At 36.1% G+C, this 17,761-nt stretch overlaps 2 protein-coding genes across 2 annotated transcripts; one reads left to right on the top strand and one right to left on the bottom strand.

The window, feature by feature from the left end:
* The first annotated feature begins 822 nt into the window (after positions 1–822).
* LOC137740417 (uncharacterized) lies at positions 823–3,544 on the top strand. Its single transcript, XM_068480294.1, has 9 exons — positions 823–1,094; positions 1,210–1,277; positions 1,373–1,469; positions 1,559–1,687; positions 1,900–2,008; positions 2,110–2,254; positions 2,444–2,486; positions 2,879–3,052; positions 3,261–3,544. Exons 1-9 carry the CDS (start codon positions 876–878, stop codon positions 3,390–3,392), a joined length of 1,116 nt encoding a protein of 371 aa, XP_068336395.1. The 5' UTR covers positions 823–875; the 3' UTR covers positions 3,393–3,544.
* Positions 3,545–3,597: 53 nt separating this feature from the next.
* On the bottom strand, positions 3,598–9,868 carry LOC137740410 (cytokinin dehydrogenase 5-like). The gene is made up of 5 exons (XM_068480289.1): positions 8,652–9,868; positions 7,712–7,839; positions 7,045–7,320; positions 5,634–5,896; positions 3,598–4,481 (listed from the first exon to the last, which is right to left on the bottom strand). Exons 1-5 carry the CDS (start codon positions 9,241–9,243, stop codon positions 4,124–4,126), a joined length of 1,617 nt encoding a protein of 538 aa, XP_068336390.1. The 5' UTR covers positions 9,244–9,868; the 3' UTR covers positions 3,598–4,123.
* Between the last annotated feature and the right edge of the window lie 7,893 nt (positions 9,869–17,761).

The following is a 17,761-nucleotide window of genomic DNA, read 5'->3' as shown; positions in this document are numbered from 1 at the left end:
TCTATTTAATTTGATATCATTATAAATGTGAGATTGGTCGTAGTGATAATAGTGTAAGGTGAGATCAAACTAAATGGATCTTAATGGGTACTCATTAAAAACCTAATAGATTGATTTGCCGCCTAATTGCACGGATTTAACTGTTTTTGGATACAACTGATATCGGGGTGGGGATATTGGACTCCTCTTGATCAGCAAATGAGTTACAAGTTCCTTGCAACTTAGAAAGCCTTTTACGTTTTCGACTTGCTACTCAGTTTGCTCTATCAATTAGAACAAGAAATTTCAACGGAAAGGATAGTTTATCAACTAATTCCGAAGCTAGAATTTATTTAAGCTAATAAAGAGAATGCGCAGTAGTGGGAAGAATCCATATTACACAAATAGTCAGAGTATAGATAACAATGCAACATAAGTATAACACTCAAACCTAGATGAGATAATTATTACGCAACAAGAAACAAACTCTTACATTTACTTGGGTGGATCTCATAATTGCTAGTGATCCCTTGTTCACCACAGAAGATTCAGCTAACTAAGTCCAGGAGGAGCAAAAAAGAAAAAGTTTGAGTGGGCAAAAATAAAGGTTTAAGTTTAAATTTATTCATATTTTCCACATCACCATACTTTTATGGTTTCATCATCTTCCAAGGTGTTGGCCAACATAGCTCGATTCGGGGTATGTCATGTATCACCAATAAGAAATAAGCATGTTAATTAGACACAAAGTAATACAATCATCAACTTTTATATCATTTAATTTACAAAATTTAGCATCTCTTGCCTTAACCGTCATAAAATATCCACAACGGTTAACTTCAGCTGTGTTTCCCTCCGCCAAGAAGCAAGTGCGAGAGGTTTAGTTAGCGGAACAAATGCTATCGCGACGGCTTCCTTTCACGGCGGTTTCTTTCTCATGGGGGCGGTCCGGCCTATCGAACTTGCTCCCCTCCCAGACGATTCAGACGGTGCAGCCGTCTCTCCACTCACTCTCCGTTTGCCCTAATAAAGCTAGCATAATCCCCTTCTGTTCTTCCAGTCCTCAAATCTCCGCCGAACTCACCGACTCAATCCCCCAACCGCCGTCGAAACAAGTAACCCTAATTTCCCTCTAATTTTATTTTCAATCTCGTTGTTTTTGCATAATCAAACCAAATTTATCGTTTTTTCAACAGAAGATTGTATTTTGAATGTTTGTTTCGGTTGCAGGGTCCTATTGAACCCGGACTGTATCTGGTCGGAACTCCGATCGGAAACCTCGAAGATATCACTCTACGGTGCTTTCTCAATCTCTACATACAAAGTTGCAAACCATGTATTTGTTTTCTTTTCATTTTTTAATATGATATCGGACCGAATTTTGCCAATGCAGGGCTCTCCGAGTGTTAAAATCAGCTCATGTAATACTTTCCGAAGACACTCGGCATTCGGGGAAGTTGCTCCACCATTATAGCATCAAAACTCCCCTTGTAAGTGAATAGGGGTTATTATATTTTTGGGATTCTGAGTTGGTTAGTTTTTAGTTTTAGTCATTTTGATTTATGCTTTTAGATTACAGCTGAGCTATCACAAATTCAATGAAGCTCAAAGGGGGCAAACAGTGTTGAAGCGGTTGAAGGAAGGTGAAATTGTGGCGCTCATAAGCGATGCTGGGATGCCGGGCATCAGTGATCCTGGTACGGACTTGGTGAGGGTCTACCCCTTTTCTCTAGTTTCCTTTGCTTTTACAGCAAGTAATTCATCATGTATCAGCTTGAATTGATTTTGTAAATTGTTTAGTCATTCGTGACAACATGACTTCGGAGTAATGTAGTGTGTATTATTGCAGATATGGTATTTATATATAGTCTTATAGATGTATCACGTAGCAGTGCAATTGATATCAAGGTTTTGGTGCAGGCAAAGCTATGCGTGGATGAAAACATCCCTGTCATTCCTATACCTGGGCCGTCCGCATTTGTGGCTGCTCTCTCTGCCTCTGGCCTGTCCACAGAGGAGTTTACATTTGGTAAGTTTTTCAAGGAATTGATGTTGCTGATATTCTTCTTGGTGGATGTGGCTTGGATGGATCAAGATACATAGTTTTGTATACCGATTGTACTTCTGCAGTTGGATTTCTCTCTAAACATGCTGGATCTAGAAGAGAGAGGCTGATGGTTTCAGCAAATGAGGCAGCGACTCAAATATTTTATGTACCTCCCCATAAGCTTCATCAGTTTCTTGAAGAGACTTCTTCACTTTTTGGTTTTTCAAGGTAAATACTTTATCTAATTGTTTTATTAGTTTTTCGTTATGATGAGTCCCCACTTAGTGGGAAAAGGCTTTGTTGTTGTTGTTGTTGTTGTATGAGTCACCAATTGAAATTCCATGGTTGGATCTATGCGCTATTACTGGTTGAGTGGTTGTACAAAATGATGACCTTTTTTGTATAATTGTGTTGCAGAAAATGTGTCATAGCTCGTGAAATTACAAAAATTCATGAAGAGGTAGGTGGTTTGTGGCGATGTCTCTTGATGTCTCTTATTTATCTCTGGTAACACTCTTATTTCACACGATCTAGGAACTTAGCTAGTGCTTCGCGATGTGATTCAAAATTCTTAGAACCCAGATCCCATTGGGGAATAACTGAATAGATCAGCTGCGCACATTGTATGAATGTAATTAATATGATGTGCTAACATTGTCGTTTCTTTCTCAAAACAAAAAAAAAAAAACAAAACAAAAAAAAAACAAAAAAACAACTGATAAAATTGCTAATTCTGTTGATATTTTTTTGAATTTTTCAAATGCTAGCATGTTCTTCCACAAATAGAATTGCTATTATGTTGTGATCTCAGACTTAATAAATGGCATGCCCCTAAATTTAACGTCTTATCAGTTCTGGCGGGGTACATTGGGGGAAGCTGAAGAAGCGTACTCTACTCACCAGCCAAAAGGTGAAATTACAGTATTAATTGAAGGAAAGGAAGATTCTCCGGTTGTAGCTCCTTCAGAGTCTCAGCTTGAGGATGAGTTAAGAGATTTGATCTCCAGCGGGCATAGTCTTTCCACGGTAATGACTTCTGTTTATCATATTGAACGCCACTTTTTCTGACATATGTTTGTATTTCTAATGACTTGTTGCATATTCATTTTACTCGGCGCCTCACTTACTAGTGACCGAAATGCATTTACCAGGTTTAACAAAATCATTAGGAATGATCTTTTCTTCTGTTATTATGAACCGTTGAGTGGTTTGACAACTCTTTATGTTCATATAGGCTGTCAAATTAGTGGCTGACGGGACATCAGTGCGAAGGAAAACGATATATTCAATCGCATTGAAAAAATTCGGGAAGCAACTCGGTTCACAGAGTGATGCACATCCATGCAAGCCACAGCTAGATGAATAAACCTTAGATGTTATTGGCAGACCGCCGGACCAGATATTACGCGAGTAGGTTTATCTTTGATATTTTTGTACTGCAATCACATTATCTACTCCAATTTGTATGTCTGTCAGGGGCTAAATTTTAGAGAACAAAGAGCTCAGGGTAGACTAAAATTTAATTTATATTAAGTTTGATTTTGTCTAATTACAAAGCTGTAGTTCATGCGTTCTACTTCTACCCGGTGACCAATCTAAGAAGGGTATAACAGTAAATTGACAAACCATGAAGGATGATGGAGTGATGATCAGAGTCCAGCTTGTGTTGGATGAGGTTGCGGATAAAGACGTCGAGTCCCAGAACAAAACCAGACTGGGCTGTCCGGATCACGGGCGCTGGATTGTGATCGTGGGCCCCATTCGGGTCCATCGCTTCTCACTCTCACCTAACAAACCCTAAGAAACGAGAAATTCTTGGGTACGGATGGTCATGCCACCTCACCTCTACAACCAAGAGCACAAAAACATTGTATCTCATTCCATTACTATTTTCCGGCCCCATCGACACTATCCTAGTTCCGCACAATGAGTCTCCGGCCTTGGCTGGACAGTCACGTGATATGAGCATTCAGACCGAAAAACTCTTAAAAAAAAGGCCTCCTCTTTCTCATAACCAGTACCCATTTGGTAATAAAAAAGATTTCATCTAACGGTATATGTACAAGACTAACCCTAAAAACTGTATGTTTTGGTCATCTAAGAAACCGACAATTTATCACCACCAACACCAAGACTAGAAGAAACCGATGAAGGGCTGAAAATACGTTGGCCGGTGGCTAAAATGCGCCGAGGGTCGAACTCCATCTTCCTCTTGTAAAACCGGGCCCACTTATCTCCAAAGTGGTCCATCCACTCCTCCTGCGTAGTATAGTGCGGGAGGTACTGTTTCACCTCGATCCCCGCATCACCGCAGAATCTGAGGATCCGACGGTTCTGATTGGTCAGGTGCTCCAGGGTGTGGGTCTCGTCCCCGGTATCCAAGGCAGTTCTTAGCAGCGCCACAAGGTAAAATATGTCCTCGTCGGGCGTCACCACAGAGTTACTCTGGTCCCACCTACACAGAATCAAAACAAAACAAACGACAATGAGCAAAACATGTTTTTGGAATTAAAGGCTGTGTTAATAATAATATTGTACTGTGATAGCTAACGGCAATGTTTCTGGAACTAAGCTCGCGAAACGACATGAGTGACATCCCACCAGTGGATCTACTGACATGAGAATCCTTACGTTTGGACGATCCCGTCGACTTCATTGGCTGTTTCTACTCGAAGCCAAAAAACCCAGCACTGTGTTTGTTCGTGTGGATCCTGGACCAAGTCCAACTATAGGTAATTATATATACGCTGTCATGTCCAAATTACACTCAACTCAGGAGAAAAGCCATGGACGTTAAGTGTGGAAAATGATCCTCGTCGGATCGTGACCATTCATCGTACATCGTACGATCAATTTTCGTTAGGTGCTATTTATATTTAATTTTAAAATTTAAATTTTAAAATAATTTCTAACATCACAATATACGGTGAACGGTCACGGAATCCTTAAAATCTCATAGAAAAGGTTCTGACGACGATCTTTTTCCGTCAAGTGCTATACTATTCAAATCTTGTACGAGAAAAGAGTCAGTAGAGCAACCCACGATGAACTACTTTGTCACATTACTCTCACAATAGTCTGACAGTATGCATTGGTAGTAGCACTTACGTAAGGCAAATATTATCCAAATACAACGAGACATGTTCCTTTTGACAAGTACACGACGACCCAGCCAAATTGTCCTACCTAAAAGTTTCTCCACATGAACAATGGCATCTCTACCAACCTCCCTAAGCACCAACCCTAATAGCCTTTATAATATTGAGGATTTTATCCTCAAGATTATGGGATCATCTACTTAATCTCCAATCATTCTTTCTCAATTATTGAGGATGTACGCAGCTTCTGTCACAAGAGATTCTATTTGCCTATATAGTTAATAGTATAATTACCAGAGTGTTTAGAGCTAGGCTCAACAAATGCAATAACCTAGATTCACACTTTATTTTTGTTAATGAAGATGATTAAAATCATGTATTTTTCTATTAACTATAGTGCACATGCTGCATGCAACAGCTATGTCGTTATATTTGCAGGCACATGCATGCATGCAGTGAAAAGAACATATATATATATATATATATGCGCATGAGGCTGTGGAACTCACTTGTCTTTGTTCATGGGGTAAATCAGAATGGGTCCGCTTGTCTTATTTCCCAAAATGCCCTTGAACACTCCTTCGTTGAAGTCAGAAATCCTTGATTTGGGGACAAAAAGGTTAAGCCATGGATGGGGGACGTCCCACAAACCCTTGGATCGGAGCTTCAACTCGGCCTTGTGAACGCGGTCCAGAAAATCCACGTATGGAAGATCAGTTGTGAAGACTGACGTCGGTACAAAATCCAGTTTTTCCAACAAATCCTCTATTTCCTGCGAGAAAAACAAATTCCCAAAGCACAGTTTTTAATTGTTTGTTGTTTTAAATGCACGTATTATTTAAAGGATAATGCTAGGAATATCAATTTTTTTAAAATAAATTACAGACTAAATGATGTGTCACCAATAAGAAACAAACACATTAATCGACACTTAATTAATAATCCAATTATCTACAACCACATCATTTGGTTTAAAAAAATTTGATTTCTCTAGCATTACCCTTATTTAAAACAATTACAATCACAGTATGTTTAAAAGAAAGCTACTTTTGTCAGGATAAGTTTCATTATTCTGTTTAAATTTCAAATTAAGAGGAATAATTTGGTGGGTGGGCGGCTTAGATTTAGTAAATGTATAATTAGTAACAATTAGAAAAAAAATGTTTATTCGATCTTAGGTTCGAATAGGATAATAGATCACAGATCTTCCATGTTTTATTGCTAATGTCTTGTATACATAGTACCTTTAATTATTATATACTCTAAGACTCTAATCATCTCAATCAGATAATCTAGGGTTTAGTGGGACATCCTTCTAAATTAACGAATCTAGCAAAGCATAGCTCTAATTGTTTTTAAATTTTAATACATATGATAGGGTTGGAAGCTGCTCTAAGAAAGCACTTTAAACAATCACTGAAACGATTTTAAATTAGTCTCAAAAGCCTGAGAGTGCCAACCAATTAGCGCTCTTACTGTTTATTCTAATGTATACTTTCTAGAAGTTGGTGTTGCTTTAGTATTACTAAAAAAAATTCAGTATGTCAGAAACACGGTCTGATATATTATATATCATAATACAAATGGTTTAAAATTTTATTTTTTTAAGTATTAAACCACTTGTATTATAACATTTAGCGTGCTAAGCCATATTCCCACACAATAAAAATCTCTCTAGCATTACACACTCCATGCATGACACCATGTCCTCGCTCATTACTTTTTAAATATTTCATATTTGTTATATTCTACGACACTCTTAAGTTACGTATTCTATAGTATTTTTCTTTTCTTTCTCTCTCTATTTCAACTGTTACCGGTAGCTTGCAGTAGACTTACAAATTTTTAATACCCAAGTCTAATACATCACCAACCGCCTAATAAAACTATATTAGAGTGTAAATGCGAGTATAATCATACCTTGTCAATTGTATCGGCAGTCGATTCGTCGTAATTTTTCGTAATCTCCAAGCAATATAAAACACCACCTTCAGAATCAATGGAGGTGATTTTGACAGGGTTGCTAGGGGAGAAGAAAGATGACCTCCAATTGTTGATGAGGCCTTCATCGACAATAACGAAACCCTCGACATAGTCGAATTTCTGGCTGGAAGGTTGCCCATGCAGAGAGATGAGGAATTCCTGGTCTTTGGTAAAAGCCGAAAAATTGGAATACAGTACTCGGATCCACCTCACCTATTGACAACAAAGACAATAAAAACAAATTTTTTTTTAATAAAGCTGCAACAAAAAGATTTAGAAAAGAGACCACGTCACACGTCAACAACATTGCCAGCTAATGGACCCATCATCCATTCCCTTATCACCCCTAAGTAGGTCATGCATGATACCTTGCTAGCTTTTTAGGTTTTTGTCACTAATTAACATATATTAGGAAAGTTTTGCAAAAGTACGGATGTGGCCCACTACCACCTTGGAAGATGTAACCAACCAAAACCTTCGGAGTAATGTTATTTAGACGCTCAAAACTAATATATTTAATAACAATTAATGCTATTTAGACACATAAAACTCTTTAATACATGGTGTCTAAATATCACCGACTTGATATGAAAGAGAGATATACCCTTTGGGGGGATGGTTCGAGCGCAATCCTAGCCCTAGTGATGATTCCAAACTGGCCTAGCCCACCAAGAACAGCGTGGAACAGCTCTGAGTTTTGCTCTTCTGAACATGTCAATAGCTGGCCTTTGCCTGTTGTTAAACAAGAATTAGGTCACTTCAATACATCAATTGTATATGTACTCGAAGATTTACCATATGTTGATTATGCATGATGAGATCATACAAGGCAATCAGTTTAATTGGCAGCAACGACAACAACCTATAATTAGATAATATAATTAATTAATATGCTAGACAAGGATATTAACTTATAACTAATTAAACTACCATTGTAGCTATTTCGAGCCTTAAATAATTAGTAAAACAAAGATTTGATGAAATAGTGATATAATCTCTTTGATGAAAATAATTAATGAATAAATTAAAATACTACAATTTCTACGTGACGCTGATGAAACAATATAAAAACAACCATGTTAAAGAGATATTCATGTGGTCATGTGTACAGTTTAAACTGCAACTGAAAACATCCTTCATGACATAAGAAGGTGACTAAAAGTATAAAATGGGCAAATCTTAGAATCCAATAAAATCTGCAAACACCAATTAGGAAAATGAATAAGAATTATTACTAAATATTGAGCATACCTATATTATTACTAAAACAATGTTCTGCTCAACTGTTCATATAAACAAATTATACTAAGACGAACCAGCAATGATATTTTAACCACATTTATTGTTAACAATTTTTCTAATACGAGGCAGTCGAGTTTCATATATATAGATAGATCAACCTACTTTAGAATCAATAAATGTGGTAGAAATAACATTATTCTACTAATAAACCTTAATAGTGAATATTGGTAATAAGATGGGAAATTAAACACACCATGAAAATAAATAAAATAACAGAAATGAATGAAATATGTAACCCGAACCTGTAACAACGTCGAGCTCATGAACATTACTAATCTGAGGTCCATAATTGAAAGCTTGGCCGCTGATTCCGGCGTTGGAAAGGGTTCCTCCGACTGTTAAGTACAAATAATCAGTCCACGACTTCGGTGCGAGTCCATACTCCAGCGTGCTCCTGAGCACATCTATCCACAACTCCCCACCCCACGTATCAATATACATCCCCTTCTCCGACACTCGAGCCGCCTGACCCGGCCTCCCCGATCTCAACGATCCCCCGCTCATCTGAATCACGACACCGTTGTTGGTCTGCGCCTGCCCGTTGATGGAGTGCCCGTGGCCTCTGGCCGAGACCGTGAACCCGTGCGGCGAAGAGTAGGCTGCCCGCACCAGTCCCGCCACGTCTTGGGCGGAGGCCGGGTGTAAAACGGCCAAGGGCGCCGCTCTGCTCATCAGGCCGAAATCTTTCGAAGCGGTATCCACGTCAGATGGGTCTACACTGAGCTGTCCGTCGACGACGAGGCGAAGAAGCTCCGTTGGATCCACGGTTAAACCAACCGTGAGAATAAGTCGACAGATTGCGAATGTAATTAAAACAAGCTTGGTAGTTGCCATGTGTTTAAGTACGTTACTATTCTTGTTCTTGTTCTTGATCTTGATTTTCTTTGTTTGGTTTAAAATGATGAATTAGGTATAGGATTACATACTGGAGGAGGAGGAGGAGGCGGCGGCGGCTAGAAGGATGAAGGATTAGAGAACTGTGGACAACGGCGGAGATAAGTAGGTGGCGGTGGTGGTATCCAGCTATACTCTAGCTATATATAGAGTATAGTGAGTGAGACCGTGAGAGGAAGAAATTAACGAAATAAATAAGAGAAACATGAGAAGGAACAAAATCTTTGTGGCAGAGGGAGGGAGGGAGGGACGTGTGGTCGCGGAGATAACGTAAGGCTGATTTCGCTTTAAAGATTTTGTACGCAACATGCACAGATTCGCTCAGCTCCTCTTTCTTCCTTTCTTTTCCATAACAAGATTTCTTCACGTTCCAAGACTGCAAGTACACTCACATACATATATATACTGTGTGAATAATATCTATCTAGATATACTATATAATATTTTAGCAGATAAGGTAACGAGGAATATATGTATATATGTAAATATTTTCTCTCTCACTCTACAATTTTCCGAGGCAACAAACAACAAATCATACAGAGATTCTGAGATTCTGACTGTGTGCCCCTCTCTTTTGTGTCTTAGGATATAACATGCAGGTCCTCAATTTAAAGGACAAGGGACTCTTTGAGAGAATGGGCCCGGTGTGGGGTCGAGGACATGTGGCTGTTCACGTGGAAGGGTTGAGGGACACGTGCACGGAAGAGCTCTATTTTTTCCCTCTTATGACCCATTACCATATTACGATGCATTACCCACTGCACTGCCCAGAGACCCTGCTTTGAGGAGGAAGAAGGGAAGGGAAGGGATGAGGGGATGAGGAAATAATGGGGCCCACACGTGGATACGGAGGATCTTTGTGGGGACACGAGCGAGGGAACATTCACGTGGGTGCAGCACCACTGCGACGATGTTCATTCAGCTTAATGCAGCAACCAATAAAGATTTGAAGATTCTCTCTCCCTTCCCTTTCTTTCTTTTTAGCTGCTAGGGTTTCTTTAGTCTTTTACGAAAGCCTCCCTCCCTCACTCCCTCTCAATCCTCATCAAACCAACACCACACAACACAACACAACCAGATGTGTAATTAATTAAATTAATCAATATTAACTTTTAAGCCCTAAAGAAAATCGCAGAATCTAAGGTTAGGTTACAAACGACTATTTATGGACTTAATTATGGTGCTTTCCAAACTAAAAACATTCATAAAACATCAAGTGGGCGTTTGGAAATTAGTCGGTCTTTTTAAGTGATGATAGATCGATGTCAATTTCTCAATTGGTATTTTTGGCACCCACTTTTGGATTTTCCTTGGATTGGTCAAGTTTTGCTACGAATCAGACTTAGTTGGTTATAAACTTAACAATTTTAATTGACGTGGCCATAGTTTAGTCAAGTCACCCAGCTTGTTAATAAAAAGAGGATTCTGATCAATGTCTCGTACCAAGATTTTATAGGTTTTTATAATTGTTTTTATATTTTATACTAGTAATATTCTATACTAAAAAGCAACTTATGTGAAGGGAGACTCAAACTTAAGTTGAAAACATGATATCTGCAAAAAGCTCACCATTGCAGATTTATAAGTCATCAACTTGCAAAAACATGGCCAAGATCAATTCATAGTTTCCCTCCCTCTCTCTCTAATCTAATACTAATCCAAATGTTAATTATGTGTAGAGAGTTTCAAACTTGAATATAGAGCAGAGGAGCATACTATTCTAGTCAATTTGACGAATCCCAAATATGCTAAAATTAAGATATATAGGTTCAAGTTACACCAATAACAACCTAAAAACCTCCATGGAGAATACATTCAAAGGCCTAAAAATTCTATTGTTTATGTGAGTGAGCAAAAAAAAAAACAAATTAAGAAAGGTAATAGTTACATTGTAAAACAGTTTTTGGTTAAAGAAGTCATTATTTAGGAGGGCTCTCTTCAAATTGACCACTCTTCCACCTTGCCTAGCAATGAAAATGATTATCCAATCGGGTGAGTGCATATTTTAAGGAGTGAGGATTCTCAAGTCACATCCGTTCATCGTACATCATGTAGTCAGAAATCAATGTAAATTTTTTTAATTTAAAATTGAATATAAACAGTACTTGATGAAAACTGGCTGCATGATGTACAATGAACGATGAACAGACGCGATTGAAGAATCCTCAGATCCTCGAAAAGAGGATCCGGCGAGGATCCTCTCTCTATTTTAAGCTTTCATACATGTGGACACTTGTTGGACCACCTAAAAGTAGCTTGTCTAATTCACTTGTCTTCCACCACAGACATGAAGTAAGGGATAATTAGGATTAATATACGGGTAATGCTAGAAGATTATTCATTTAAACTATATTTTGTAAATCATATGACATGTTTATTGATGATTGAATTAATATTAAGGAAAACTAATGAAAATGGCTTGAAAACTTTGAGTTTTAACGATAAGGACAAAATAAAGGGTAAAGTGAATAGTACCAGGATTGACTTTTTAGTGTAAAAATATGGTTTTTCATTAAAGTAAATAACACCGTGGACTTTTCGTTAAAACTCCCTTACTATTATTTAAGTATTGATTAACATGCTTATTTTCTATTTCGGACACGTCATATGCTTGTAAATGTGGTCTAAAAAATTGGTCTGTCCAACATTACTCTTCATATATTGCAGTGTGTTAACCTTGATCTTTGTTTTTTTACTTTTTTTTAATAATTAAACTAGGTAATGGTGAAAATATAGGTTAACCCGAACACGTAGAAAGAAGGGTGTTGGAAGTAACGTGTGGGTCAAGGTCCACTACGTAAAGGGAAATCTCTCTCACACCCTCATTTTCTACCTTGATACCTTTCTCTATTTCTAAATTTTGAATTAAATAGCAAATAACTAAAAAACATATAAATTAACATGATATACATGAAAGAAAAATGGTACTTAAAAATCATTTTTCTGTATGTGTTAGGAAATTGGGGTTTTGTTGAGAATGACATTGACAATATAAAAGTTAAGTCGTGCATGTAATCTCATTTTCTTCCATTAAACAAGTCCACATGAACTGGGGACGCATGCATATATTTTCTTTCTTGGTGTGAATAGTTGGACCTAGCTAGCTTGCTTGCTTGGTTGTATAACATTTCTATATAAATTAAAGAATAGAGTTTTAATGAAAAATCTAGAGTACTGTTTATTTTAACGAAAAATCATATTTTTATACTAAAAAATTAATATTAATACTATTCACTTTATCGTTTATTTTATCCTTATCATTAAAATTCAAAATTTTATAGTCCTTTTCATTCGTTTTCCTATTAAATAACTTGTAAATGAAATTTGACCTAGATTTGAATTTGATGACCATTTGTCAGATCAATGTTGTAAACGAGGAAAATACTTCCAAATTATTCCAACTGTTAAATCCATATCAACACTCGCCTTTTTCTGTTCAAAAGATTGAGTCTTGACATTAAAGCCCTGTCTCTGTCGGGTAGCCAAAGCCAACTGGATTAGATGTGAGAAGTTTGGTTGTACAATTATATTAAATAATTTAGCTTAATGAATTAATCCTTGTTTAATCTGTCGACAAGAAGAGGTGAGTTGACAGTGCCTAATGACCTTCAGACTTGGGATTGCAACACGAGTCCGGTCCAAAGACCAACACCAATCAACTTGTGTACCAATAATTTTAATGGCCAACTGTTTTAATCAGCATCCAATTTGGACTTTACGTAGATAAATATGCATGCTTAGGACCCCATTAACTTATAGTAATGAGTTAACTATGATCCATTATCTTAACACATTAGAAATAAAGCCCAATTTATAAATATAATCGTCAATATTTTATAAGGAACATAAATTATCAAGCAACTGAAAACCACAAAACAAAAATTCGTTTTTGTCTACTTTGTATACATGCATTTTTCTATCATGCACAACTACGGTCGGTTAAGATTATAATTGAAATAAAGGAAAATTAATAAAAATGATTTGAAAATTTTGAAATTTAACAAAAATGACAAAATAAAGGTTAAAGTGAATAGTATTATGATTAACTTTTTAGTGTAAAAATGTGATTTTTTGTTAAAGTTAACAGTACCGAAAGCTTTTCGATAAAGTTCCTTCGAAATAATGGATAAACATGCAACGTGCACAAATTGATAACCATCCTCTCATTTTCTTATGATCCAAAGCATGCACATAATCTTTTTTCTCTAACTCTCAACGATCATGCATCAAATACTAAATTCAGCTGCTCGCATTGTGATTTTATTAACATTCTAAATAAAAATAGATAAAATATGAACTTATACTCTTTTCTTTATTAAGGGTTTCACACAATTAATTAGATGATTAGTTAAAATGATTGTACAAGTCATCAATTAGTTAGTAGGTTTGTTAGTATTTGGTTAGAGTTACTAGGATTTCTGTTATAAAAACAAAGTTGTATAATCATTGTATAACTTGAATACAAGTCTCATATTTCTCTCTCTAAACTCTCTAGTTCATTTTTCTCTCTTTTACTCCTTCCTCAGTTTCTTTATCAGTCTCGAATATTTCAATGTAGTTAACATTCTTAAACATTATTGTGTAAAAAATCCATTTTATTTTTTAGTTAACACTTAATCGCACTTTACGAAAAGGAAAAAGAAATCTAAAATCCTCCATGAGATTAAGTACGGCAATGACATTTGGTTTACCAATTTGGTCATTCCCCTCCTCACTCCTTCAATATGATTAGTTGGGATTAAATTATGAGAAAGATTAATTAGTGCGATTTTAAGCACCAACAAAAGTGATAATGATATAATTAATAAAATAATCGATATGAGGTCGTTTTTAAGCTGTAATTGCTCTTTTCAATAAAAGTTTGGCAAATAAGTGGAATTGGGGGCTCTCTCTCTCTCTCTTCTTCTTATATCTTCTGTGCGTCTGTAAAAGAAGGAGAAAGTCGTTTTGTCGATCTGCTTTATGATTCGTTCATGCTGTCTTTGCTTTTGAGTTTAAACTCAACTTTTACAACAAAATGTGTGGTTTTTTCTTCCTCAAAGTGCAAAGCAATGGGTCTACAAAGGTCCTGCACAAGTGTCACTTTACAGGCAAAGCTGCTCATGAAAGCAAACACAATCACTTTTGTGTTAGTGTATAACATAGCAGCCTCTTTTCCTTCCCGACACCAATTGTTCCCTAGCTTAGATTCTTAAACTTTTTTCTTCTTTTTACTTCAAAAAATTGTAATTAAAGGGGAGCTAAATCACAGATTATATTGCGCATTGAAACCCTAATTATGACTTGCCGTGAAGAATATCAATAGCTAATTAGTTAGCTGGGGTTTAAATTAAAAAGTGAATTAGACAGTGTAAAGATGCATGCCAGAAGTGAGAAAAGTTTTGCTTTCCTTGGGTCTTGATGATTTTAATTACATGAAGAACAGCTCATTCCCCATTGTTTTCATTATCATTATTGGTCCCCGAATTTCTCTTTACTATATTATAGAACGGGAGCAAGCTGCCAAGCACCATGCAGTGCATGCAAACTAGTTTAATTAGTCCTTTTTAAAACCCTATAGTATTAAATTAAATTAAATTAAATATTTGTAATTTCTCCTAGAATCATGCAAGGAATGGGTTTAAAGACATGAATGAGCCAACATGATCCTTTCTGGTTCATTTTGGTGAGGATCTTGAAGATTTATAAATTGTATTCGTTCATCGTACATCGCGCAGTCAGTTTTTATCAAGTATTGTTTATGTTTAATTTTAAATAAAAATATTTAAAATAATTTTTGACCGTACAATATACGATGAATGAACATAATTAACGAATCTTTAGATGCTCATAAAGAGGATCCAGATTCATGAATGAGCATCTGAATTGAACAGTAGTGATAACATAATAATTAACATTTCACATCAGTGATGACTGAGGAGGGCACAAAATGTAAACAAATACTGGTAAGATATTGTTAAGCGTCCATCGCAGCTGATTGCTCATTACGTGGGTCACCTTTGTGTAATACAATACTAGCTATAGGGAGCTTAAAGTCGCATATCGAACAGGGATATCATGCATGCATATGGATTATTGGCTTTTATGCATAATAGTATATGCCTATAATATACAGTAGCCTCTTGTCGCATATGTGAGCATGTGGCAATTTACTCTTGTACATGTTATTTTTTATTTGTAATTTTTGTTTGAAATATATATATTTTTTTAAATTAAAGAAATAAAGGGGTAAAAATACCCCTTACAGTGGGTAATATTATTCTGTTGGTTTGGATTTTTTTTAGATTAAATTGTTTTATTTTGAAATCCTAATTAAATTTATGAATGATGCACCCTTTTTGCCTTTTGATTATATATATATATATATATATATATATATATATTTATTAGATGCAACTACACTAAACACATTAATATATTGAAATGAAGTAAATGGTTTTCGAATCAATGCATGCATGGCATCAAACATCACGAATAATACCCCAAAATTTACGCATGAAATGAAAGTCGTGCATGTAACTCAATGCACATGAAAAATGTGTAAGAAATTAGAACGTACGTGTTATAGTATTTGAACACACAAAATTGACACTTGCTAAAATAATCTCTAATATAGGCAAAACTCACATTCAATAGTAAGATCCACATGTGTTAAAGAATTTTGTGTCAAATTTGTGCATCCAAATAGCTGAAAGAAATAAGGTATATATATGCAATTAATGTCAGAATCTAAGAGTGAGCTACATGTGAAAGATAGATGTAAAATGTGGTAATGCAGTACTAATTTGAGTGGTTGTGTGCATGAGCTTATAGCTAATATGAAAGATGAAGTGTCACTTAATTTAGTAGACCTAAGTGAATAATTAGGGTTAGGTATTGGATTCTACATGGCATAATTAGTAAATTTGCCAATAAATATAAAGAAAAATATAGGATGATGCCAAAGAGGAAGAAATGGATTTACGGAGAATTGGAGATCGATGCATGGGCAACTTGCTGTGGGAAATTCCAGAACAAATATGATGTCAGATAGCAAATTAATAATTAAATTGGATCTGGCAATCTGCTACTATAATCCCCGATCGAATGATGGACACCAAGATTCTGTGCTAGATTTTAATCTTGTAGCTTAGCTTTTGCATGGGGGAATGCAATTAAGCACATTTATGCAAATTGTGACGTCGACATAGCCATACTACTTTCATTTATTAATAATTTGGGTAAAGTACAAAAAACTACCTCAACTATTCGGATCACGACAGTTTCATACCTCATCTTTTAAAATTGACAATTTCATACCGCATCTTATTAATTTGTGACAATGTCATACCTCCGTCAATTTTTCTGTTAGTTTTTCTGTTAAATGTTGACGTGGTAAGAGACAGGGACCACTTTCTATTAAAAAATTATTAAAAACTAAAAAAAATATTTAATATTTTTAAAATATTAAAATAATAAATAAAAGTAAAATTAAAAAAAAAAAAAGGGTAAAGTACAAAAAACTACCTCAACTATTGGGATCATAACAGTTTCATACCTCATCTTTTAAAATTGACAATGTCATACCGCATCTTACGAATTTGTGACAATGTCACAGCTCTATCAATTTTTCTGTTAAGTACTGACGCGGTTTGATTCAAAACATACTTTCTATTAAGAAATAATTAAAAACTAAAAGATAATTATTTAATATTTTTTAAATATTAAAATAATAATAAAAAGCAGAGAGAAAAAAAAAAAAAAAAAACCATCAGTTTGTCCCTCCCCTCCCTCTCCCCCCCCCCTCATCTCTCTTCTCCCCATCTTCATTTTCTTCCCCCTACCAGCAAACCCAAAAAAATAAAAAAATAAAAAAATTTTGAAAACCCAACAACCCCCCTGCGGAAGAACAAGAAGGAGAAGGAGGAGGAGGAGGAGGAAGAAGAAGAAGAGGAAAAAAAGGAGGAAGGAAAAAAAAATAAAATTCCCCCCTGTTGGCGCGGAAGAAGAAGAAGGGAGAAGGAGAATGAGGAGGAAGAAGAAGAGGAAGAAAAGGAGGAGGAAGAAGAAGAAGAGGAAGAAAAAATGAAAAAAAAATTGAAAACCCATCAACACCCCCTGCAGAAGAAGAAGAAGGAGAAGGAGGAAGAAGAAGAGGAAAAAAAGGAGGAAGGAATTTTTTTTTTTTTTTTTTTTTTTTAAACCATCAACTCTCCTGCGGAAGAAGAAGAAGAAGGAGGAAGAAGAAGAGGAGGAAAAAAAGAAGGAAAAAAAAAATTTGAAAACCCATCAAACTCCAAATCCACCACTTTCATCCATTCTTCACATCCTCCATCTTCTCTGCGCACCCATCTTCCCACCGACGGGATCTGGGGGTTTTTTTTTTTTTGTTGGGATTTGTAGGTGGGGGAAGAAGATGAAGATGGGGAGAGGAGGGAGGAGGGAGGAGGGAGGAGGGAGGAGGGGGGGGAGGGGAGGG

This window comes from Pyrus communis, chromosome 1 (assembly GCF_963583255.1).
Source record: "Pyrus communis chromosome 1, drPyrComm1.1, whole genome shotgun sequence".
Lineage (NCBI taxonomy): Eukaryota > Viridiplantae > Streptophyta > Magnoliopsida > Rosales > Rosaceae > Pyrus > Pyrus communis.
This window is presented reverse-complemented; position numbering and strand designations above follow the sequence as displayed.